We start from the raw sequence: 25,609 nt of genomic DNA, 5'->3' as shown, positions 1-25,609 counted from the left end.
AGGAAGTGCGGTCTTGCGGTATTTATACTGAGCAGGAGGTGTGGGATAAATGTTGCTAAGCTTATGCTTTTTTTTTATACCGGCTCGTCCGATGGCATCTATATTATAACCTGCAAATGTCTGTCGGCAACGGAAGTGAGAGCAAATCTATATTATGAGCAGACGGCGGATTTTTATATATTCATATGTAGCTTTTGATACTAAAACAGATCGTGTTAAAACTTCTTAGACTGACATCTCATCCAAGCACGATCGCAAAAATTCTAACATATGTAGTTTTCCATGTTTTAAGGTTTTCGTACATAGGTATTTTCATACATATTTTGAGGGGTTTTCGTATATTTACATAATTTCCTGTATATTTTGAGTATGTTTGTAAACATAAAGATTTTAGTAGATATTTCGAAGTGGAATCTATATATAATTCTCCCCGCCCTGTGAGAGACGGGCTTATTAGCTAGTTGGTCCATATAGTAATTTTTCTGTCCATGTTAGTCGTCGGTACAGGATTGGACGTCCGTTAACGCTAGTGTAGAATATGAAAACGAGTAGACATATTATGTCCAAAGTTTTGTACTCATTAATATTTTCAGCGGTTAGAAACTAACAATGCGGAGGTGCGGTGGTTATCGTCGATATGGACCTGACTAATTTTAAATTGTTCACACTAACAACGAAGTGGACCCGTATTTTTGCATTTTCCTGGAATGACCATGTTTGAAAAATTTAAAAAAAAAAATTTTTTCAGCCTAAATCCGGATTTTTAAAAACGCCGTAACTTTTCTCATTGTAATCCTATTTCAAAATTTAAACCCAATTCTTGCACAATTATTTCCCTGATAATGTATAAATTCACTGTTAAAAACCGTTAAATTAAAAAAATTATCGGTTTTAGAATTTTAAAGAATTCAGAAATTGCATGAAAATATAAATTTTTTTCAAACACTGAAGCAAACAATTACAACCAATACAATTTTCATAACTACAGAAATCATTATACATATTTACATATTTTCATTGTACATATTTATCGATTGGTTTATCAAGTGTCGCGGTGATGGAGCGTGGAAAAATTATAGTACGGACGCTTAATTGACGGATATGTGCATCCACGGACAAGCCCTTATCTGGATGGACGGACGATCACGCACGGAACTCCGGACACCCTGAGAAACAAGGTATTCAACATTATTATTTAGTTATACGACCATAAATGCGTCACAAAACTCGTTATGACTAAACAAATAGTAACAAATCTCATAAAATAATTTCGCCAAGTGAAGTAAGCCTGCGATAAGGACGGAATTACTTAAGTAATTTTCCCACGACACACTCATTTAATTCGTAATCGAGTCAAAACATCTAAAATTAAGGTTGAATCTGACGCATGAAAAAGTGACGTGCCATGTTTTACTATTTGCAAAACAGGAAACACCAACTGTATGTTGAAATTTTTCCACGTGGAGTCAATAAATTCACTAAAAAAAACTATGCAAATCAAGTATGTATGTACAACCGAGGTGAAAAAGAATGTCGACTTTTTCCCATCCGTGCGAACTGGAGGCGACTGGATAAATAACATGTTAATTTCCTCAGTAATTGCGACATATCTCGCAAAATTTACATATTTACATAAATGAAAAATTACACACTTGATACATAAGAACAAACAGCAGCACACAGGAGTGGCCTTCATAATAAGTAAAACATGTTGCCAAGTTATTGCAATACTCGTGTCTTTAAAAAGTAACGACCCAGCCCTGGCTCGTGGAGGTAAATATTTCATTATATATATATGTATGTATGTATGACTTGTTCATTAAAGTTAGGCCGTTTTGAATGCATTTCCCAGGCACAAATCGATATAGATAAGTATAAAATGCCGACCATGTCAGATTATGTCGGAATAAATTTTTCCCACATATTCAAAACTGCTGACATACATAACGAAGTAATTTTCCTAAGTCAGAGATGGATTGTAAAATGTTACCATATTTTATAATGTGTGTATTAAGTGTAGGATTTTATACTTGGAAATTTTGATGGTCATTTTTCTTAGGTGATGTAACGTCAATAGCAACGCGTCAAAAAAAATTCACCTAAGTATGCATTTGTACCCCCCCTCGTAACTTATGATCGTAGATTTCTCAGCCAGTTTTAGAGATAGAGAGCTGAAATTTTGGAATCTACATCCATTCGTGACGTAGATTAGGAATCGCAGCTCCGACTCTTCTAGCATTCTCATAAACAAAGATATTAGCTCAAATGTGAGCATGTGAAGGGTTTTTGAAGTATACGAAATTATTGATTATAATTTGGAAGCTGGGATATTGAAATTATTATTCTGTGGGTCAGTAAGCATGTTTTACTCTTTGGGAATATTGCAATTGGTTGAGAAATGACCGAGCTTTGGAATTTCATAAAATTGTGATTTTGCTCGATTCTTATTACGTTGACTATGAAGTTCCTAATAACAACAGAACTGCAAAAATAATCTAAACAATCATGTCAAAAGGTTGAATCACAAAAAATATATATCGTTGTGCAGAATCTTACAAAATCATGTTAGTTTTGCTCCAAGATAGAATTACTTCAACTACTGAGATGGTACGGGTCTAATTTAAATGATGATAATTAAATGGTGTCAACTCTTTGGGCTTCGGTGCTTTGGTTCTTTACTCCTTGTGGGTTTAGTCTTTAGTGCCTTAGTCCTTGGTGTTGACACCCACAGATTTACCACCCCTAAAATACAATACTCAAACGACACACAATTATACTCTCAATCACACCCACTAAATGCATGCACACTCTCATCCATCATGTGGGTGTGCAATTGTAGGTGCCAATTTGTAAGCTAATTTTAAAAGTATGAGAAATTTGTACAACTTACACGTTACCATTAATGTAGGTGGAACATGTATGGGTTAAATACCTGTTGCTAATCCGAACCTTAAATGATCAACATTATTTAAAATATAATTAAGAATTTCTGCGAATGGGAATTTTTATACAGAGATTGTTATCCTCCCTGCTCGTGAATATGTAATTAGTTTCCCGGATGTGACACAGTACTGGGAAGGACGTCATGTTCATTTATGTGTAGTGCAAAAAAAAACAGTCCTTGTCACGATTTTTGCCAAAAATTTTGAAAATCCGTCCAGGATTTCAAAAGTTATGGCGGTTTCAAAAATAAAAACATACAAATTTGGCGAATTTGGCGCCACGCCATGGCGCCAAATATGAGTTTTACACGGAAATATGAATGAATCCTTCATCTGGGGTCCTAGTAGATTCTAAAAAACATAGTGGGTACCCTGGACTCAAACGACACCGTCGTGAGTGTCCCTTGTTAGACTGATAAGTTTCGATTCTTTGACAATCGGCTATGTTTCTTCGTTTCGTAGCTGGAGTTTCCTCATCTTCGGATTCGCTGCCGGAAGAGCAAAATCGTAATTTTTGCAACATGATAAGCAAAGCAACAATGACAGAATCGTTTGCACGAGTCAAGCAGTATGAGTTCTGGTAGAGATTCCGAGAGTTTGATTCAGCATTTTTACTGTGAGCGATTTTAATAATGTAAATCCAGGGTGATTGCGTAAGCCAATTCCATAAACCACATTAGTGTATTAAGTGGCATATTGAGTTTCATAGAGGGACAGAAAAAAATTACGTGAGGGAAAAATCAACTATGGCAATTTTCGATTAAATAAGGGGGAAAAGTCAAATTATTTAGAGGGGCGGTTTATTGTATGCCGTAGATTTACCCACGTGTTAAATTACACAACATTTTTGTAGTGATATTGCTTATGGTTTTTCTAAAGAAATCGCGTTCAAATTTAAAACGGGGCCGCTTATGACTCTTCTGCAGGGTACCAGTGAGATTTTTACTAAGGGCCGTATTGAAACCAAAAAATGCGTAGTAAATTTACATCTATTATAGCACTAGTGCATACGCCACTATTTGCATATTTACACGATGGTATTGGTGTGCGTAGGCAACCCCACCAAAAGTAATCCATAGGAGCCCATGGGTGATGACCCATGGGACAGTGCATTGGAAAATGGGAAACTTTGCCCATGCCTGTTCCCATGGGAAAAGTATCTTTAAACCCATGGGACGAATCCCATAGGTTTTTCTTAAATGTATCCCATGGGTTCTTTTTAATGTATCCCGTAGATGTTCAGTACTTATCCTATGGACTGTAGAATGATAAAAAAACTCTCGTTAACTATTGTACGACTTTTTATTACTTGCTTCTTACCAATGTCACAAAACAATTACGTAAGTACATACATACACAAACAAACGACAATATCCTATTCTAATTCAACATTTAAGGATAAAAAATAATCTAATAGTTTCTGATATTGCATTATATCTTGAACACATAAATTAGCACCCACTCTGCCTTCTCTTTAACAATTTTTTTTTCATTTCGGCACTGGTTCCTAAAAACGCAATGAATTAATAATGAATTAATACTACTCGTAATGTTTGCAATTGCTAAGGTAACATAATATAAGTGCAATACTAACCATATCCAACGAATGTCACGCACTTACTGTTTTGCCCTAATTTTCTCGTGTGACATTGCTATTTACTAAACGAAGACGACCAAGTTATATTTAAAACTGAAACAGCAAATTACTTAAATAAAGATGTGACTAGAAATACGACCAATGCTAACAAATAAACCGAACAAGATGGCCAAAGTTCATTTTCCCGGTGGAACGCACTGATTGGCTCAGCTGGCTGAGCCAATCAGCGCGTTCCAACTTAAATGTCCCATGGGATAAAACAAACTATTTTCCCATGGGATTTCTCCTATGAGGAATTGACAGGATATCACCCATGCATCCTAAATTTCCTTTGGACGCCCATGGGGCTCTTGGAGAAGAACGGTTTCCCATGGGCTCCCACCTATTATTTTTGGTGGGGAAATGAGTTTAAGCGGTGAAAAACCCGATTTCTTTAGATCTGACAAAAGCAATATTAAGCTAAATATGTATATACACTTCCCACTTTAGGTATATACATATGAGTATATAAACATAATGCAGCGTTCAGTGTTTCGGGTGCAAGTAACCACCTGCAAGAAATAACCGCAAGAAATTGGTTTCTTGCAGCTATTTTTACCCGCAAGAAATGCAAAGTGCAAGAAACTCCTTCCCGCCGCCATAGTTCTGAAGGTGCGTCGCTAGATGGCGCTGTGTCTCTTGCACTTTCTTGCATTTCTTGCACCTTGCATTTCTTGCATTTCTTGCTTTGCAGTGCAAAAAATGAGAAAAACCCGCAAGAAACGAAATACTGGCAGCGTTCTAATCCGCTTTACTCAATTTATACACACAGATAATATGTAATTTCATCCCCAAGGAAGTCATCCCATTTTCTGAAATAGTTTTGGATATTTTGGCCCGTCAGTTTTTTTAAAAAATGTTTCGTTCATAAGGCTTAAACTTGATGATAAATAAATACGTAAAACGTACAGAGAATGGATACACTTCTTACAGTGAGAAGGTGTAAGGTGGTTATCACCGATCGAGACCGGAAAAATTTTAAATTGTGCAGGCACAGAATTAAGCGGACACGTATTTTTGCGTTTTACTGAATGGGAATGTTTACGCCCGTGGTGCAATTAAAAAAAATCAATCAAAATCAAGATTTTTAAAAATGCTGTAAGTTTTATAATTTTAACCCGATTACAAAAATTAAATACTAATATTATAAGCTCCCTGAATATATAGAAAAATTCATTTTGAAAAATTTCAAAAATTGTATAGTTTCATATTATTAATTTCTGAATTTTAAGAATCCCCAGAAACAATAGTTATTTTTAATTAAACGTTTTTTTAAATGAATTTTTATATTTTCAGCGAAATAATTCTGAACAAAAATTGACTTTTATGTTTGAAATAAGGTTAAAATTCGATAAGTTACAGCATTCTTGCCGGAATTAAAAAAATTCCCTCCTCATTCTTCCAATTCGCAGGTTTGGCGGAAATATTTGTAGACATAGAGGAGAAAACGCACCCCCTTACAGCGCAGTAACAAGTATTATGCGCCTGGTAATACATTCATTACCACGGCGGTAGACTCAAGTACAGTAACCGCTTCGTAAATATCTAATACCTGTTACAGAATTATTTATTTACAGTGTAGCATCCTCCTTTTCTACACGTAAAGGTACTCATTTTCCCACGCCACTTTTAATGCTCAATCACACAAGGGCGAAGTAAGTCGGGGCAAAGTTACGTACATAATTCTTTCAGTCGGCCTTTAATACGAAGCAGAAGAGGATAAGTATCAGTTGGTTGTTTTATCTGACCATAAAAATTTCCAGACTTCTACCATGGATTCAAACAAGACAAAGCAAAACGACGACTTGGGTACCTGCCGCGTAAAATTTTCCATTAATTTGGAAACACTAAGACCCGACATGAAAAATGCGACGGGGTATGATTCCCGAACGAAATTTGAGAAGGAATTTGACTTCTTTGTTCCAGAAATTTATAGGTGAGGGTAAAAAGAAATATGAATTAATGTAGTAATTAATTTCCAAGGAGCTAAATTAACACAAAAATTGGGCAATGTATATTATAAGCTGGAGAGGTTGGTCTGCAACGGAAGTACAATAATTTGCCTTGACGGAAGTGAAAGTAGAGAAAGAAATAATATTAATTGGAATTGTGAAACTCAAATCCACCCTCGCCCGTCGGGGGACGGGCTTATACGCTAGTAGTAAATAATTGAAAAACTATTTTAACAAAAAATTACTTACCTTGTTCTTTTTTCATACAAAGGCCCCCCAACAATTCCACCATATTTGAACCTAATCCACAACTCAGTACAATTCGGGATGACTTGGAAGACTGGATTTCTGACAGTTATGGGACCTTCGTACCGCAAAAATATGGCGAAAAATTAGCCAATCATGCCGCCTCTTGTATACCTCGACTCTTTCCAAGTTATCCCGTGGAGGGAACAGAGTTTCAGATTTTGTGCTATTTCTTCATCATCGGCTTCATCTTGGATGATTATTTCCTCGATAACACCGGCCATGGTGATGACGAGGGGGCGAAGAAAGAAAACTATTTCGAGATGGGTAGCAACACCGTCGCGGAACTTTTTGAAACGACCGCCGGAAGCGAAGTGATTGGTACGAAATTAATTTGACGTAAAACAGCTTATTTTACGTATACCATCCAACGAAAATATGGTTTATTCCAACCAAAATTAATAAATTCGCCAATCATGACATGTGCAACCAATTGATTTATTTTACAACAGTTTTCATTAAAATTTCCAATGAAATAATTATTTCTTAATTGTCGATAATTGACGATATTAATTTTGGTTGGGTAAAACTGCATCTTTGTTGGGCCGTTAAATTGGCACTCGGTCTAAAATCGCTACAATATTTAACTTGGTTGCCATCTCGAGCTAAAATTAAGTGCTTGGGTATTGGCCTCATATTTTTTTTTTTACTTCTCCTCCATTTTTCTTAACTAGGCTACGAAATGCCTTAAGGGTACACATCAAAGGCAATGTTTCGCGTTTGACTCATTTCTTGCACTGCACAGGAAGACCCTGTATTTCTTGCATGTGCAAGAAAAATGGGAAAAACTACAAGAAATGCGCGCTTTCTTACGACCCGCCCCATGAACTTGGGGATTTCTTGCATTTCTTGCGGAAAAAACTAGCTGCATGTAACCACTTTCTTGCAGGTGGTCACCTGTACCCGAGACACTGATCATCGATTTAAAAAAATTCTTGCCCATCCTACATAAATACACCCTAAATAAATCGTGCATAATAAAGACACCATATGATCTTGAGGCAAAGAATGCAACCTGAAGTATATATTTATGTATGTACATCCACTCTTATAAATGGGGTGACGATTATAACCAAAAAGGAAACGTATGTGACTCTACCCCCATGGTTGAATTATGAATTTGTCACTAAATGGGTATAAATTTATCAGCTCTGGTGACAAGTTAATTCCAAGTCGGTGAAACTTCATAATTACTCGGTGACAATTGTACCCACTCGATGAGAAATTTATAACCATACATTTAGTTTTTGGTTATAATCGTAACCCCATTTCTAAGAGTGTACATATTTAGAAAGATGCACCTATTTATTACAGACACCAAAAATCTTACTTCGAAGGCCATGGACATGAAAATATTTAAAGAGCACCCGTTCTTAGTATCGATTGGGAACTCGATGAAAGAAATTTTTATCATTCTTCAAACGGTTAATGGAAACCTTACTCTGGACAAGTTGTGGTCCGGGTACAAACTCAATCTCCTCAAAACCATGGAGTCTGCGAGGTGGACGTTTAGAAATGAAAATTTAGGAAAACTGGACGCATTCTCGGAGGACACGTGTCGCTACTTTAGGACGAATGTGAGTGATTTTCGCATACAAATTAAGGGATGATTATACATACATAATCCGAAAGCGGTGATGTAAAGATTCCGTGACAAAAATCTCTTTAATACAAAAATTGCACAAAACCTGACTAACAAGGGAGCCTTAGGTACTGTCACACCTCGATTTCCTTCGAATAGTCTTAATCGACAGATAATTTAGTGAAACTAAAACTTTGTCTTAGAACATGCGGTGCAAAATCACGTTTTCGCGAAATATTTGGCAAGAGCTAAACCAAAACATGCATTTTGTCCAATGCTTTTAACATAGCCAGCAGCTTTGTGAATGATGAAATGAAGTTTTAAATTAAATATATAAAAAACGTCCGTAATTTCATGCTGATCATGAACCGAAAAAAAACAATGTACATACATATTTGAAATTTTTTGTATTTTTTTGCAAATTGCAAATTGTCAATTTTGTGCGTATTGCAATTGTTTGTAAAATAAAAATTGAAATTTTTTGGCAGTTTTGGAATTTAATTTGTTAAAAATTTTGTCAACTTTGTTTCAATAAGAAAAATTTTACTTTTTGAAAAACTTAAATTTTGTTGTAATTTTTAAAAATCATGAAATTCGGATTTTAGAAGTTTTGAAAATTTTAGTATTTACCAAAAATATAAGAAATTTGCAAAAATAGCATTACCATATTAATGTTAAAAGCATTGGAAAAATGCATGTTTTGGTATAGCTCTTGCCAAATATTTCGCGAAAACGTGATTTTGCACAGCATGTTCTACACATGACAAAGTTTAAGTTTCACTAAATTATCTGTCGATTAAGGCTATTCGGAAGGAAATTGAGGTGTGACAGTACTTAAGGTTCCCTTGTAAGATTTCCCCTTTCAGGGGACCTTACGTTTATTTATTCAGGTTGTCCCTAACATTGAAATTTTTATTTTTACAGGCGACCGGCTTCACGGATACGATGTGTTACATCAGAATGTTAGAAGGGATCGAGTTGCCCCAAATAATATCAGGACACCCCGTATTTATCAGATGGCACGACATTGGGGAAAATCTGGCGGGGATTTTGAATAATTTGCTCGGCCTGCAGAAGGACCTCTTGCTCGGGGAGGAGGAAGCAATTTTGTTATACAAGCTAAGAAATGGAACCCTTCTTAGCGTAGCGGTGGACGAGGAGCTCCAACTATTGCGGTGAGTCCGCTCAATATCTCAAGTCAATACATACGTGTTCACATTCATTCATTTAATAATGAATGAATAAACTATTCATTCAATATTGAAAAATTGAATGAATATTGAATGAAAATTTTATTCGGATTTTTTAATATTTACATGAATATTGAATGAATATGTATCTATTCAATTCGTGTGCAGGAATAATGAACGAATATGTTTTTAAATAATTCATTTTTTGCTCAATGCTTAATACCTACATAGCAGAGGTCGACGCCGACAAATTTTCGGCGGCGCCAGTTTTTGGTAATTTTTCGGCGGCGTCGGCGGTGCGGCGCGGCGTTGCAATGTTGAAGGTATAGGAAATCAAATTTTTCGGCGGCGGTGGCGGCGCGTAGAATAGTACCGACATCGGCGACGTATGGTCGGCGGCGTATGGTCGGCGGCGTCGATCTCTGATACATAGGGAAAGTTGAGAAATTCATCTAATGCTGTGAATTTTGTAAAAAATGAAGGAATGGTGAATAATTAATTAATATTTTTGGAAGGCTTTGAATGAATGAACTTTGAATGAATGAACTTTGAATGAATAAATATTTTTTGAACATGCATGTTCCCCCCTTTTTGCACAGGAATTACGTGAATGATTACACACAACTTAGACGCCACGTTTTAACCGAGTTTGGAGAAAAATACGGAAGGATTTCCAATTATGTCGAATTAGTGGATAACTTCTTGCACGGATCTATATACGCTTTCAGGGATTCAGTCAAATACGGAATGACGGAGCAGATTTGGGTGAATTATGAGGACTAGACGTCAAATTCAGCAGATTGTTTATAAATATTAATTCTTAAATTTTAACAAGTACATATTGCAGGATATACACTTTCAATTGTAGTACATATTCATGTACGTGACTAACAACGCTAACTCAATAAAGTTTGAAATCTTTCTAATTTTAATTAAGTCAAATCTCATGTTAACGTACGTTATACGTCATAATTTTAAGTTACAACCTTTGCGACAAAATTTTGAATTTTTAACCAAATTTATAATTTTTAAAACTATTTTAGATTTTTAATAAAAATTGGAATTTTTAACAAGATTTGGCATTTTCATCAAAAGTTTGAATTGTTTACAAAATTTGGAATTTTTTACATTTAATACAATTTTAAATTTTTCACACAATTTGGAATGTATAAATTTAGGTTAAAATTTAAATACAATAAATTTCAAGACGTATGTGTATTTAAATTATATTTTTTTTAACGTGAGACCAGGGTAAGGAAAACCCCGGGGTTTTGCTATTGAAAACCCATACCCCGGGGTTTTACCTGGGTTTGGCGGGTAGTCGGGGTAGTCGGGGTTTTGGGGGCAACCTGAGACAGTGTCCCATATATTAAATTCAGAAGTTACTGAAAAAAATCAGTTTTTCAGTAATTTAGCAACAAAACTACTTATTAATTATATTTGAATAAGTAATTAATTTGTAGAATTACTAGTAATGCCCTGTTATCATATTTTGTAAAATTCGAAAACCCCGACTACCCCGACTACCCCGAAATTTACAAAATAAAGCAAACTTTTTCCTTGATTTTTCCACTAAACTACGCGTGATTCAAATATCAAAAATAATGGGTAGCCTTCAGCGTATATTTATTCATGATAGTGAGATTCCTTAAATTGATTGTGATACATGTGGATACAGTTTTTTACCGACTAAAATCCAGTAAACGTATGCATACACATATTCCACTATGGCTTTATCTCCTCCATCTATTTCACGCCAACATAAATACATACATCGTGACGGAATTTAACATTGATACGTGATGGTTAGACCTGCCACAAAAGTGACAATGGAGGTCTCCCAACGGATGCTCACAGGTTTGGAGCAAACTATAATTATTCAATTTCATTATTTTACTAAGAGAATGAAATTCTAATAATTTTACATCTACTAACTTTACTGATTTGTCTGGAATTACTTAAATATATATATATGCATGCATGGATGAAAATGAAATACAATTGGAGATGGAATATTTACTTTACTCTCGCACATACAACGTGTCCAAATTACACTTAAATCGTCATTTTTCAATTATCCGATATCCGACGGACAACATCGGATAATCCGAGTCGGATAATTTAAAAAAATTATCCTATCCGACGGATATCCGAATCGTATTTTTCCTTATCCTATCCGACATTATCCGGATTAAAACGGCAACCCTACAAACTAGCATCAGTCTATCATAAATATAATTAGTATCAGAGGTCAACGCCGCCGGTCTCACGCCGCCGCGCCGCCAAACGCCGATATAATTTTACGCGCCGCCGCCGCCGATAAATCTAATTCCCTATTCCTTCAACATTGAGACGCCGCGCCGCGCCGCGCCGCCACGCCGAAAAATCCCCAAAATTGGCGCCGCCGCCGCCGCCAAATTGGTCGGCGTTGACCTCTGATTAGTATACATATATGAAATTGGAAAATCGAACTATCTGCACAGATATTTGCATCCAAAGCGAGAAAAATAGATACGTAGCAAATTTGGAAATTGAGAAATTTGTCGGCCTTGGGGGTGCATCTTCTCCTCTTTTTATACAAATATGTATCTCCGCTAAACCTACGCAGATACCATTTGCAAATTCCATACTAATTATATTTATGATCGATTGGGCCTAGTTTAGTCCAAATCTGCGAGTATACGTTGGGAGACCTCCATTATGAGTTTCCTGTGACATTGAACACCTTACATTTTCCCACCCTCTGCTAAAACTGTGTGGCAATAAGGGTGATATTTTAATTCATAGCCATACCGTGAACAAACAAAGGTATCCAGCAATTATTGCAAAACCAGTTGTACAATATTTCGCAACTTCACCATCATATATTTGCACTACGCTCCCTCCACCAACATGACGTTTGAAGATTTCCCAATTATTTCGCAATGCAGAAAGCATTGGACTAGGTGATTACGCCTGCTCCACCACAGTCCTCATTTTGCCTCAGAGAACAAACAATCATGGATAAATTCGTACTTCCCCCAGGTTCCCGCCACTTGTCGGTATCGTGGACGTATGATTTTTCAAAGATAGACATCAGTCCTAAAATACCCCAGGAAGTGGCAGACTCGCTAAAGAAGTTGGGACCAACTAAAGTTACAATTCCATACTACACCCCGAAGGTACATAAATATTAATTTCAATTTTAAGTGACAGCACAACAATTACGTGGTTATGTATGCTAGTATCGTTTAAATTGTATGTATGCATATACAAATCTATGGATGACCCATTAGTAATTTTAGAAATGTTTCTATGAAAAAGTAATTTCAAAAATCGGCCAGTGATTTTTAAATAGACTGTATTTAGATGATTTCTGTATTTAAAAAATCGACTTGACCTAAAGAGCAAATTTATAAATTCAAACAAATCAGAATGCATACATATGTGTAAATACGGTCACACAAGTTAAAAGGTCACTCCAAAAATTCATATCTAATAGATAAGTGAGAAAAAAATAAAGTTTTGAATTTTTACGTCACTCGACGTTAAATATCCCAACGTTAACTATTGTGTTTAACCATTTTTCTCTCCGAGAGGAAGGGTTTAAATTTGAGATTTTTGACACTCTTTGAGAGGTGCCTCTGTCCGGATATGTATATTTTGTCTGCAAATTTCTGTCTGCCGTCTGGGGGCTCGCTTATGTATCTGCTGTCGCCTGACTAACAATGCGATGGTGTGAAGTGTAACGCTCCGAATTGGTTGAAATTTTGAAATTAAGTGGTCCAAGTCAATACAACCAACGTTTCTTGAGGCAGTTTGTGCGATGGTCAGAATTTATCAAAATATTTGAGGTCAACGTTGAAAAATGGGCGATTTTTACCCGGCAGAGGAGGCAAACTCTACTTCCATTCCATTCCCGTGCTAAAAATTGCACATTTTTCAACTTTAACCCCAAATATTTTGCCAAATTCTGACCATCGCACAAACTGCCTCAAGAAACATTGGTTGTATTGACATGGACAAAGTAATTTCAAAATTTCAAGCAAATCGGAAAGTTACACTTCACACCATCGCATTGTAAGAAAAAAGAAAGTTTATAAAAAATAAATATACCACGTTACACATCATTTCTCAAACAGTTCGACCCTATCACGAAACATACTACTTATTATATTCATACTAACAAACTAACCTTACTTTTTCAAACCAGAACATGCGCCAAATGACTCCCTCCGACGAAATCGCCATCCCCCGGATGCGGCGGAGATTTAAGAGCTTCCTCACACAGTCCTTCGGCGGCGTGGTGTCACAAGCCGAACTCGACAAAGTGGTCGAATACGGGGTGGAGTTCACCTACTGGTACTATCCCACCGGACCCATCGAATCGCCCCAATATTTCGCCGTGACCAAAATGTGTGGCATCCTCTTCATCCTGGACGACCTGTTTGACGTGAAGGATTCCAATGCTGAGAAGGGAAAGCTTAAAGGCGGCCATGCCTCCGTCATGCGGCTCCTTTTGGACAAATGGAACAAATCCAACGGGGACACGGACGGCCCCGAAATTTCGGCAGAGTTGGAACAAGCCTTGAAGGAACAGCCCTTGCTGGCCTGTATTTGTGTCGCGCTGCGGGACACGCTAAAATCTCTGGATCGCCTCGGAGGGAGGGAGCAAGCTCGAAAAATGTATGAATACTACATGTTCCGCGCATATTTTGCCGAATCCCTGCGCCACAGCCGAGTCTACACGGTGAATCCCGACGCAGCCCGGTTCTTCACGGGGGAACAGTTAGCGATGACGGCGGTGGTCACGCTGTTCGCCTGGGGGGATGGGATACGGCTCTCGGAAAGGTTTAAAATGCACCCCGCCTTCGTCCGCTATCAAGACATGGTCAAGATGGTGGGGGTCGTGCAAAACGATTTGGTCGGATTGGAGAGGGATTTGGTGAATGGTGAGATAAACCATGTCATTACTCAGATGGCGGCGGGAAACACGTTGGAGCAGGTGTTGGAGAGGGAGATAAGGTTACATGAGTAAGGAGGTTCTTTCATAGTTTTGGAGGGGACACCCTTTACATATTTAGTTTTTATGGATTGCAATTTTTTATTTATTTATCCGAATATAAGTTTTGTTCGCAGAGTATGGGTGAGTTATTCACTAACAATGGAGGTCTCCCAACGTATGCACACAGATTTGGACCAAACTAGTGTCAATCGATCACAAATATAATTAGTATGAAATTTGCAAATGGAACTATCTGCCAATGCGCAGGTTTGGCGGAGGTATTTGCATAAACAGAGGAGAAATGCACCCCAAAGGCAGGCAAATTTTTCATTTTCCAAATTTGCTGCGCATTTTTCCCGCTTTGGATGCAAATATCTCCGCCAAACCTGCGCATTGGCAGATCGTGCCATTTGCAAATTTCACACCTATCATATTTGTGATCGATTGACACTAGGTTGGTCCAAATCTGTGAGCATACGTTGGGAGACCTCCATTGTTAGAATTAAATCTGTGGAGAAAATGGTATCACAAAAATCGTAGAAAAATCCAAGAAAATTCGTAGAAAAATTCTCAGATTAGCTTTATTTATTAGAAATTACCCTGGCCACTGGGACAAAATTAGCTTGCCAACCGGGGAAAAATGCGCACCGCTGTTGTCATGCAAAACTTTGCTACGTCTATAATTGTTCTGCAATTTTTTGCGATTTTTCTGCCATTTTTAGGCGATTTTTATGCGAATTTTCTACGATTTTTCTGCCATTTTTAGGCGATTTTTATGCGAATTTTCTACGATTTTTCTAACTTTAGGGACCCTTTGTACGACTCCTGCGAAACGGAAGTTTTTGCGATGCGTACATATTTACTTCATGATACATTTTTCTGCTTGGTTTCTAAGTTATTCACACAAACTCTGCGAATACGACTTATACATATGTAGGTACATTTACATAAAAAATCAAACTCTGAAAATACAAAAACATGTGACTTATGTATGACTTGTTAAACGTTGGCGCCGGATATGATAAAATTGTACTTATACATCTTGTCTTACGCATTCTAGGCAAGACGTGGAGGAACACTTGGTCTTGCGAGAAGAGATTATGGCCCAATACAAGGACGACGAAGAGGTTGTGAAATACTTGGAAATAACCGACGCCACGCTGTACGGTCAACTTAAAATGATGGATAAGTGCGTTAGGAACAGCATGATGGGAAGATTGGAGTTTGTTGTGGCAGAGGAATAGCGAATTCGGTTGGTCGTACATCGAGAGGGTATTCATTACGACTTTGCATGTTCGCATCGTAAAATAACTTTTGCGAATTTTGCGAAGCAAAGCCACTTCGCAAATGACAGTTTCGAAAATTATGTAGATATACAAATCTCTCGAATTTTAAAATGGGAAAAATACTTTAATTACCATTACCCAGTTACCGAAATTTTGCATCTGAAATTCACCAATTTCAAAAATTCAAAAGGCCAAACTTCGGTAACTAATAGAGATTTATGGGCTTTTCCCATTGCAAAATTTGTAAAAAATACTTTGAGAACTAAATACTAGCCTTAGAGATGTAGAAGGTCGCAAATCAATTGTCAAGCCAAAAATTTTTGCGAACTTTATTTTTCTGCGAACGTTGCGAAATCGAAACGATTACCCTCCGCGAGTTACATACGTGGAGGTTTACAGAATACTGTTTGATAGATCATTACGAATTGCATACCCCTTCGGCAAAACCGCTAAATTTATTTACTTACAATGCAACCTTATTTCAAGCTATACAGGATTGTCGAAAGAGTTATATCAAAAAATCAACCCAAAAATTAATACTCACGTGGCGCTGATTGATTCCGCTGAATGGCCCCTTTGAAGAAAAAAACAAATGTGGCCCACGAGCGCCTTGGTTTTCGCCTCGCGGAGGGAAAGGGAAAGAAAATTTAACTTAACCGCCACCTGTTTTCTTCAAAGGGGCGATTCAACGGAATAATAAGCGCCTTGTGATTCCTAATTTTTGTCTTGATTTTTTTTATATAACTCATTTTATATAATCCGGTGTAGCTCGAGAAAAGGTTCCATTGTTAGATCTATACTCCCAACCTTTTCGGTAAAATTAAATGATTAGTAATACAAACATATTTGTTTAGAAATTGTGACCCCTACATGGTGGCAATACATCGTCGTGCTAATTTATAAAGGACATAAGTGCAGTCGATGTTTAATGCAGAAAAGACCTACATAACTGCCGTCGATTCAGAGCAGACCTAAGTGTATAGAAATAAAGTATAGTAAAAAATGTCCAACCATGTATTTACTTATGGATATATCTTGCCAAAACGATTCTTCATATATCGCGGGATTTAGCCATAAGTATGTAAATATATGCTTGCACATGGGTCTTTTGTTACTTTTTTTATACACTTAGATCCTTTCCGAATTAAGCATCGACGGCACTTAGGTCTTTTCTGGATTAAACATCGACTGCACTTACATAAATATGTATGTAGGTCTTTAATGAATTAGTAGGACGACATACATAGATTATAGACATATGGAAGGGTGTAAGTTAGACTTTCAATAAGTATAGAAATAAATTCTGGTATGGATGGTTAAGTAATTTTTAGAAAAAAATAATCTGTTTATTTTGAATATTTTCTAATATAGATATATCACTTTCTATATTTTCAGTTCTAAATAAACAAAATAATAAGTATATAATTATTTATATGAATAAAGAGGTAGGGTGGTTAAGAAGTATCCGGAATTTTTAAATTCGCGCTCATAAAATAAAGTAACTAACTTATTTAAACGAGATTTTGATCGGAAAGAGACAAGGGCTGAAGCTAATTATTTTTTGCTTTCAATGGTTCCTACACCCCCTTCCGTCCAATCTGGAGGAGCTGGAGGGTTGCCCGAGTGAAAAAGTGTGCTTTTCGAAGTCTTTAAGGACGTAGGTATCATCACCAATGATGATGATTTTCAGTACGTTTGTTGACACTTTTTCTGAAAATTTGTTGCACTTTGTTTTTTTTTGGCCGAGAACGTTTTTTCCGAGACTTTTTTAAATTTTTTCTGTAGTCCTCAGAAATGAAAGTTAAAGCTGGACAATAAACTTTTGGAAATTTTCAGTTCCAGGGCATTCACAGGACTTGATCCTGAAGGATTGGTAGTGAAGAGTTTTATGACAGCTTCCACATTTTTTGGGTGACTGTTACGATGAAAATAATGTAAAGGTCCCCAATTACACCCGGGTCTGGCTTGGCTTATCTGCTGTAGCCTCTACAGGAAAAATTCTGCACATTGGGCTAATCATCAAATAAGATTAAACATGATAAGCTATTAATATTGAGAAGACTTTGTCTGTCTATAAGCAAGATAACGGGGAACGGATCGAGATAATAGAAATCGGTTTGCGGCATCGTACATATTACCCCAGGTGGAGGATCCTATCAACGCTAATTAAAATATTTTGACGCCAATCGGACCAATCCACAGAGCGAAATAATCCAAATTTTTCAGAAATAATTCCACGAGCATATGTATTTTTAATGAAATTTGTGCGTACTTATTCCGAGCCCTTGAGGGCCAAGGCCAAACCCATAAAAAATTGAAAAGCCACGCCCACTTTGGGCGTGTTTTGTTCCTAGCAGGGTTAGAGCAAAATCTCACATTTAAAATTGTAGCTCATGCGATTGTACATCTCCAGTAAAAATTTCATCTAAATCCGTTCACAAACAAAAAAGGTATTCAATGGCGAAGTTCGGCGAAAGTCGAAAGGGGACGACTTTAGGGGCGTGCTTCTCCTAAAGGGCAAGTACAATAGTCTGAAGATTATTAATTGTATATTGTAGTCCCCAACGGTATCCACCTATTCCAAGAAAAATGGAGATATGGATTCTGCCCCTTTCAAAGTTATAGCCCCGGGAACATTGGGAACATTCATGGCAAAATTGTCCAAAAAGGGTGAAATTTGACGTGTCGTATCGCAGTAAACATCGATATCTAGCTTCAGCGAGGTCTAAAAAGTCGGTCGCAGGTGAAATTGTAAGGGAACCATGTCGACGTGTCGAAATTTCGATATGTAGCTAAAGAGCTGAAATTCTCCATTTCATTAAAAATGTGCTCGTGGAATTATTTCCGAAAATTTTGGACTATTTCGTTCTGAACAATCCCCCTAGGCGTGGGGGAATGTGGTATGGTGAAAAATAGGATTTTTACTTAAATTGAATCTATACATGAAATGGAATGAAACTGAATGTTCCCGCGATGTCGTGGGGGTGAATTGCGACTGAAGTTGTTTCCTTCGCAAAATTTGTCCTTGTATATCAGACTTTCTGGGATTTTCATGTTTACATATAATTGCCCATTACCAACCAAATAGATCCGTTTTTATTTTATTTTACATCAGAGAATTACATATTTAACAAAAAAAAAGAGTTCAACTAAATATATAAGTACATACTTCACTATAAGTGTAATTACCCGTTTCTGAATACAACATTAGACACGTTAGGCAATAATCATTTTAAAACTGATGTGGATTTAACCTAGCTACGCGGGGATTTCGAAAATATGATGTACCTACATATATGTATACTTGAACTCGAATTTTTACCTCCAACTTGAATAATTAGAATGAGACCGGGCTGAAAAAGAAGGATATATGGTTTGTATTTTAAAATTAGACCTTTTTCCACAATATAAACACACCCCAAAATAAGTCTAATATTAATGCACAGACCATAAGAAAATAGATTTTATAAATTAAGCCTTAATACATTTTTTTTAAATACGGTTATGGCGAAAGGTGTGACCGGATATTTGAAAAGTAAACGCGCTCCTCACTGCGCCAAGGGTACCCTGCTCTGGTCATCCTTTCGCACGAGGATGGTGTGATACACCAGCAAGTCCCTCGTGGTCAACATGGCGCCCGCTGAGGCGTACGTGATCCGACAAGCCCGCCAAACCTTGGGCCCCGCGATACCCTCCATCTTGTCCCGATTATCGTCCAACATGCCGATGTAGTGCTGATACGTGATTTCCGCGTCTAACGTGATGTCCTGCGTGTTGGCGACGCGCAAGTGGCGGCAACAAGGCTTCACAAACTCGTGCATGTCGGGGAAGTACACCTGGCCGAATTGGTATTTACAGAAAAATTCGACAAAGTTGGGAACACCCGGGTTCACAAAGTAATGTTGCAGTAGAATCCTGCCACCTGGAATGCAAAAATTTTGCGAGAAATGTAATTTCTTAAAAATTACTTTGCCCTTTTACATAAATAAATAGCAAATGTATGATAAGCAACCCCGGGTCTTTGGGATATCACAAATTAGCAATACCTACGGGTAGTCGGGGTTTTAAAATTTTATAAGTATGAAACCACGGCTCTGTTAACAGTTCCATAATTTAATAAGTTATTAAAATTGAATTAATAAGTGATCTTTTTGTAAAATTAAAAAAAAATTGCTTGTCGCAATTTAAGACATGAGTCAGGTTTACCCCGAATACCCGCAAAACCCGGTAAATCCCCCCCTGGGTATGGGGTTTCAATAACAACACCCCCTTGCACTTACCAGGCTTCAAGAGAGATTCGATTTTTCTAAAAAATTCGTCATAATTATGTTTCCCGACATGTTCCAACATTTCAATGACCGTAATCCGGTCAAATTTTCCCTCCACGCGCCTCCAGTCTTTCGCCTTGATGGTTACATTGCTCCCGACGCAGTGATTCGCTGACTGTTTGGCCATCGACCCGCAAACCGTGACTCCCACGACGGTGACGCCATAATTGTCCGCCATGAATTTGGAGAGACCGCCAAACCCACAGCCCAAATCGAGCAGGGTCATCCCAGCTTTAAGGTCGAGTTTGGCCGCGATCAACTTTAGTTTTGCGACCTGCGCCTCCGCATAGCTTGTCGCTCCGTGGGCATAGTAACCCGACGAGTGTTGCATGTGCTCCTTGTCCGTTATCAGTTTGAAGTACTCCACGGCTAAATAATTGAGTCAACATAAATTGGTAGAATCCCACATACATACATAACAACATCAATAGAGGGCGCATTCTGTGTGAATATGCAAAAATCTCACAATGTCTCAATAATTGAAAGTCAAGATGGTACTCTTAATATATTTAAATTTGCTAGAACATTAAGTTGAGTCTCAGTTTGCCCCGTGCTCAAACATCGGTCGAGCGCACGCGTTAAAATTGGACAGCAAACACAGTCACTCACGCCTATCCTTAGTATTGATTGATGATGTTATAAGCGGCATAACAGCATCAACTGAGGGCGCATAATATTCAAAAATCTATAATCTCATAATGTCCCAATAATTGAAGGTCAAGATGGTGGTCTTAAGGTTTTCAAATTTACAATAACATTGAGTTGAGTCTCATTTTGCCCCAAACCAAGTTCCAGCGCACACGTTTAAATTGGACAGACAAACACAGCCACTCACACCTACATATTCTAAGTATTGATGGATATAAACTTACGTAAGTCATATTCCGGCGGTGCGCTGAAGTTGTGCCCTTCCCGCCCCGTGTTCAAGACGCCCCATCTAAACACCCCCTCCCAATGGGCAATGCTAAGCTTCACTATCCATGGATACCGGCTCAAAAAGGGCAAGATTTTTTCATACAAAGCCGTCATATTTTCCGTCGTCCACCACCCTTCCACGTACATTTCTTCAAAAGCGATCTCTTGGTCGGCCCAAAATCGGGCGTAAAATCGCTCATCCAGGATGCAAATGTCGGGTCGTGATTTCACGTCGGAGTCGAGCCTTATGTCGATACAGCTGAACAAGTGTTTCGTGAACGGTTTCAAAATCGGGGTAAACGGGAGGAGGATGAAGAGCCGGATTTTACGAAAAATTGGAATTAGAGTGTCCCACAGGAACACGACCAGGGTGACGAATCTGTCGAATAATGTAAAGTTTTTAACATACATATGTAAATATTACGGGTAGTCATTTCGAGTTCGTATCGCAACAGAACTTTTGAGAAATTGCGAATTTTTCCAAGTTTAGACAAAGTTGGGAAAATTTGATTCGAATGTGTTGAATTTTGCGGTGGGAAAAATTCGTAAATTTACATTACCGAAATTTTCCGGCTGAAATTTACCAAATAAGAAATTTCAAAAATTCAATAGGCAAACTAATAGAGATTTGTGGACTTTTCGTATTGCAAAATTTATGAGAAATATTTTACAAACTAAATACTAGCCTTGAATCAATTTTCAAGTCCAGTTTTTTGCGAACTTTATTATTTTGAGAACGTTGTTAACTCGAAATGAATACCCTCTTTATTTAATCGGCGTACTCACGACACACTCTTAAAAATTATGTCACGTTTTCCAAGAGTAAAAACAAATTACTAAGCAAATTGTAATATGATTTAATTTTCTTAAAGAATAAACTACTCGCCTTAAGCTTTGCATGTAAAAAGTTTCTCATATTAAAAATCAAACCATAAATCCAGATCAAGCTTGCCAAAAAGTATGTAAAGTGTTTAACATACATAAATATGTATTTAATCGGCGATTAGGGTTGGTTTATCCAATCCGGGAATATTTATCCGATCGGTCGGTTCGAATCGGATATTTTTATCCAGCCATTCGATACAATATAGTCGGATCGGATCCAACTTATTTTAAATGGCCGGATAATCAGATCGAAGCGGATAACCACGAGTTATCCGCTAGACATTAGACTTTTGAGTCACAATACACTCTTAAAAATACTGTCACCCATTTTAAAAAATTTAAGCATTTTTACCAACAATAGAACCTATTTGAAGCTACATACATTGGTATTTTCTTATTCACAGTTGTAAATGAGACTGAATTTCCTGTAATTTGAATGAAAATTTCCGACATTTCAGATGAATGCAGGGATTTTTCACTCGTTTTATTTCTCAGTGTATGCTTAGCACACGGGACGAAGGAAGAAATGAAGTCCGATGAAGTGAAATTAAATTAATTTATGAGAAAATGACCACACCCACACGTGAATGAAAGTGTTCCATACAAAATCGGAACGCCTGTACACACACTTTTTGAAGGAAAATTAAATTGTTGAACAGGTATTACCACATTTTTGACAGTGTGTTGTTGAATGAAGATATTTACTAACAATGGGGGTCTCCCAACGTATGCTCACAGATTTGGACCAAACTAGCGTTAACCGATCACAAATATGATTGGTATGAAATTTGAAAATGGTACTATCTGCCTGCCAATGCCCAGGTTTTGCAAAGATATGACGTATTTGAATCCAATGCGGGGAAAATGGGCAGGAAAATAGGAAAATATAAATTTGTCAGCCTTTGGGCGCGTTGTTCCCCCTTTTAAATGCATATATGTTTGCAAAACCTGCGCATTGGCAGGTAGTTCCATTTGCAAATTTCATATTAATTATATTTGTGATCGATTGACGCTAGTTTGGTCAAAATATATGAGCATACGTTGGGAGACCTCCATTGTAAGTATTGATTTACCCTTGGTTAATAGCGTCCAGGATCATGTTGATATTTTTTGCCTCCTTGGATTTGATGGTCAATGCTTCAAAACTTCTTCCTCCAATTGGTCGACCTTCTATTTTTACTTCGCCTGGCCTTCCGTAAGTGTGAAGTTTATAAATTTAATGAATTTTGAATGAATTTTTTTCTAGGCAGGGTTGCTCACTACCTGCATAATTTTAATCATACAAAAAAAATGTATCTACTGGATTTTACAGAAATGGAGATTTTATTGAAATATCATGAAATTTCAATAAAATTCCCAAAACGGTACGAAAATAATCCTGTAGGGGAAAGTCCATGTAGTACGTCATCATTTTAGTGGGTGGGTGGTTTACGTCTAATTTGAACTTATGGGTCATACAAATACATATTTGAATTTTGTAAAGTGCGATGTTGTAAAAAACTCAGGATTTTGTAAAGCACCGTAACTTTTGTGATTGTTATCCAATTTGAAAAAGCAGACGTAATTTCTGCTTACAATTCTAACAAGGTAAGGTCCCCAGCTGCTGCTCGTGTCCAGGGTACCCACTATGTTTTTTAGAATCTACTACTAGTATTCATCTGGGGACCCCAGATGAAAGATTCATTCATATTTCTGTGTAAAACTCATATTTGGCTTAGTGCCGTGGCGCCAAATTCGCCAAATTGGAAAGTTTTTATTTCTGAAACCGCCCTTTTGTTTGAAAGTTTTGAAGTCCTGGACAAATTTTCAAAATTTGTGGCAAAAATCCAGACAAGGGGTTCAACTTTCTTATCCCACGAAGTTTTTCCAAAATTATCGCTTTTAACTATTCGCAAAACTTCGAAATTTTCTTAGAAATACATAGGGGTTAGTCGGAAAATGCTAAAAATATCTCAAAAATTGCACATTTTTATTTTTGCATTTTTCTGAAAAATTAAACTTTTGTGATAAGTTTAGGCATAAAATTTAGAAAATCCGAGATACAATTCAAAGGTTATGGGGGTTTGAAATTGGTCGAAAATGCAAATTTTGAAGTTTGGCGCCACTCCATGGTGCCAAATATGAGTTTTACACGGAAATAAGAATGAATCCTTCATCTGGGATCCTAGTAGATAGATTCTAAAAAAAACACAATGAGTACCCTGGACTCAAACGACAGGTCGTGAGTGTCCCTTGTCAAATAATATTAAGTTTCCGAAACATTTAAACCACCCTGTACATGATAAGTCAAAAAGTCTTTAATACCTGCGTGGCTTTGAATAAGACCGCGTAATGTAATATGCTTCTTCTCTGTGCAAGCCCAACGGACGACTAATCACGATTAATTAGTAGTTATGAATATATAAATATATGTAAAGTTAGCCAGCGCAATGGCCGCGGAAGCCGTGGCGACATGGGGGGACACTAATATTGCAGGATAGGGAGAGGCAAGGGTTTGCAAATTTGGGGATGACGGGGACAACCGTGGGAACATTTTGTCCCCACGCTTCCGCGGCCATTGGTGCAAAGTGGTGAAATGAATCGTACCATACCAGCCCAACACTAATATCCTTATTTACTGCATGTTACGTACACTGTAAATAGTCTGGTAATAAACATTACCGAAAAGCACAAGTATATGACTCTACCAAAATAGTAATGATAAGTTGTACCGTGTGGTAATAAATTTGGTAATAAAGTTTTACCGTAATGGTAACGAATTTTTACCACCAGGTAAAACATTATTACCAAATTTATTACCGAAAAATCATTATCTGCGTGATTTTACCGGATTATTAAGAGTGTACATATCATACCAATATACCTGTTCACTTGCATTCATTCATTTCAAACTGAACGAAAGTGAGATTTTTGTCATCTGAATGAAAATGAGTGAAATATTTCGTCGTTTCGGATGAATGAGTGTGAATGCAAGGATTTTTCAGCCTTCACGCTATGGGGCGAAGTTTGTGAGAAATGAAGTCGGATGAAATGAAGTTCAAGGAAAATGTGAATAAAAAGTTCTTCACTAAGAAATCGGGATGCATTTTTGAACAGGTACATATACATACATACATACATATCTACATTTTGAACATGTTTTTAAGTTTTTCATCGTAATATGCAAATTCCACTTGATTTTTACATAAATACACACGCGCAAGGCACACTCAAGGACGCGAGGTTTGCAAAATAAATATGTACGTAGTAAGTTAAACTGTGGGAAAAATGTCGACGGCTATGCCCACGTACACACTACATGAAACATGTTATTTCTCTAGTTAAACCGAACTCGTGGGGTCATTCATAAATTACGTCGCCAAAAAGTTCTACCTGTTCACTTTCATTCATTTGGTTGATTATTATACTGACTGAAAGTTAATTTCCATTCAATTGAATGAAAGACTCCGTCCTTTCGGATGAATGAAAGTGAATGAAGGCATATTTTTCACTCTTCACTTTTCTCGCTATGGGGCGAAATATTTGTCAAATCGATACCCCCGGTGTCAATATATGAATTACTTGGTTAAAATGTTGATTCCGAGTTATGATTTTGATACCGGT

The 25,609-nt window shown here is 37.2% G+C and overlaps 3 protein-coding genes across 3 annotated transcripts; 2 read left to right on the top strand and 1 right to left on the bottom strand.

Annotated features, from left to right (window-relative positions):
- The first annotated feature begins 6,227 nt into the window (after positions 1 to 6,227).
- On the top strand, positions 6,228 to 10,540 carry LOC118433221. Its single transcript, XM_035844922.1, has 5 exons — positions 6,228 to 6,514; positions 6,802 to 7,157; positions 8,151 to 8,413; positions 9,343 to 9,593; positions 10,208 to 10,540. Exons 1-5 carry the CDS (start codon positions 6,351 to 6,353, stop codon positions 10,389 to 10,391), a joined length of 1,218 nt encoding a protein of 405 aa, XP_035700815.1. The 5' UTR covers positions 6,228 to 6,350; the 3' UTR covers positions 10,392 to 10,540.
- A 2,048-nt stretch (positions 10,541 to 12,588) lies between these two features.
- Positions 12,589 to 17,399, top strand: LOC118433212. Its single transcript, XM_035844905.1, has 3 exons — positions 12,589 to 12,769; positions 13,801 to 14,621; positions 15,653 to 17,399. Exons 1-3 carry the CDS (start codon positions 12,608 to 12,610, stop codon positions 15,834 to 15,836), a joined length of 1,167 nt encoding a protein of 388 aa, XP_035700798.1. The 5' UTR covers positions 12,589 to 12,607; the 3' UTR covers positions 15,837 to 17,399.
- Positions 17,400 to 18,944: 1,545 nt separating this feature from the next.
- Positions 18,945 to 24,381, bottom strand: LOC118433220 (cyclopropane-fatty-acyl-phospholipid synthase-like). Its single transcript, XM_035844921.1, has 5 exons — positions 24,311 to 24,381; positions 23,080 to 23,196; positions 21,079 to 21,500; positions 20,159 to 20,575; positions 18,945 to 19,800 (listed from the first exon to the last, which is right to left on the bottom strand). The coding sequence occupies exons 2-5, from the start codon at positions 23,103 to 23,105 to the stop codon at positions 19,427 to 19,429; spliced, it is 1,239 nt and encodes a 412-aa protein (XP_035700814.1). The 5' UTR covers positions 23,106 to 23,196; positions 24,311 to 24,381; the 3' UTR covers positions 18,945 to 19,426.
- Between the last annotated feature and the right edge of the window lie 1,228 nt (positions 24,382 to 25,609).

The sequence above is a fragment of the Folsomia candida genome, unplaced genomic scaffold (genome assembly GCF_002217175.1).
Source record: "Folsomia candida strain VU population unplaced genomic scaffold, ASM221717v1 Fcan01_Sc044, whole genome shotgun sequence".
Classification (NCBI taxonomy): domain Eukaryota; kingdom Metazoa; phylum Arthropoda; class Collembola; order Entomobryomorpha; family Isotomidae; genus Folsomia; species Folsomia candida.
Note: the sequence above shows the minus strand (reverse complement) of the source record. Positions and strands in the feature narration are given on the sequence as shown.

Coding starts and splice junctions, on each gene's coding strand:
- LOC118433221 (XM_035844922.1), top strand. CDS start 6,351: ATGGATTCAAACAAGACAAAGCAAAACGACGACTTGGGTACCTGCCGC. Junction 8,414..9,342: donor GTCGCTACTTTAGGACGAAT/GTGAGTGATTTT, acceptor TTATTTTTACAG/GCGACCGGCTTCACGGATAC. Junction 9,594..10,207: donor GAGGAGCTCCAACTATTGCG/GTGAGTCCGCTC, acceptor CTTTTTGCACAG/GAATTACGTGAATGATTACA.
- LOC118433212 (XM_035844905.1), top strand. CDS start 12,608: ATGGATAAATTCGTACTTCCCCCAGGTTCCCGCCACTTGTCGGTATCG. Junction 12,770..13,800: donor TTCCATACTACACCCCGAAG/GTACATAAATAT, acceptor TTTTCAAACCAG/AACATGCGCCAAATGACTCC. Junction 14,622..15,652: donor AGGGAGATAAGGTTACATGA/GTAAGGAGGTTC, acceptor TACGCATTCTAG/GCAAGACGTGGAGGAACACT.
- LOC118433220 (XM_035844921.1), bottom strand. CDS start 23,105: ATGATCCTGGACGCTATTAACCAAGG. Junction 21,501..23,079: donor CTGGACGCTATTAACCAAGG/GTAAATCAATAC, acceptor ATTATTCGACAG/ATTCGTCACCCTGGTCGTGT. Junction 20,576..21,078: donor ACCGCCGGAATATGACTTAC/GTAAGTTTATAT, acceptor TCAATTATTTAG/CCGTGGAGTACTTCAAACTG.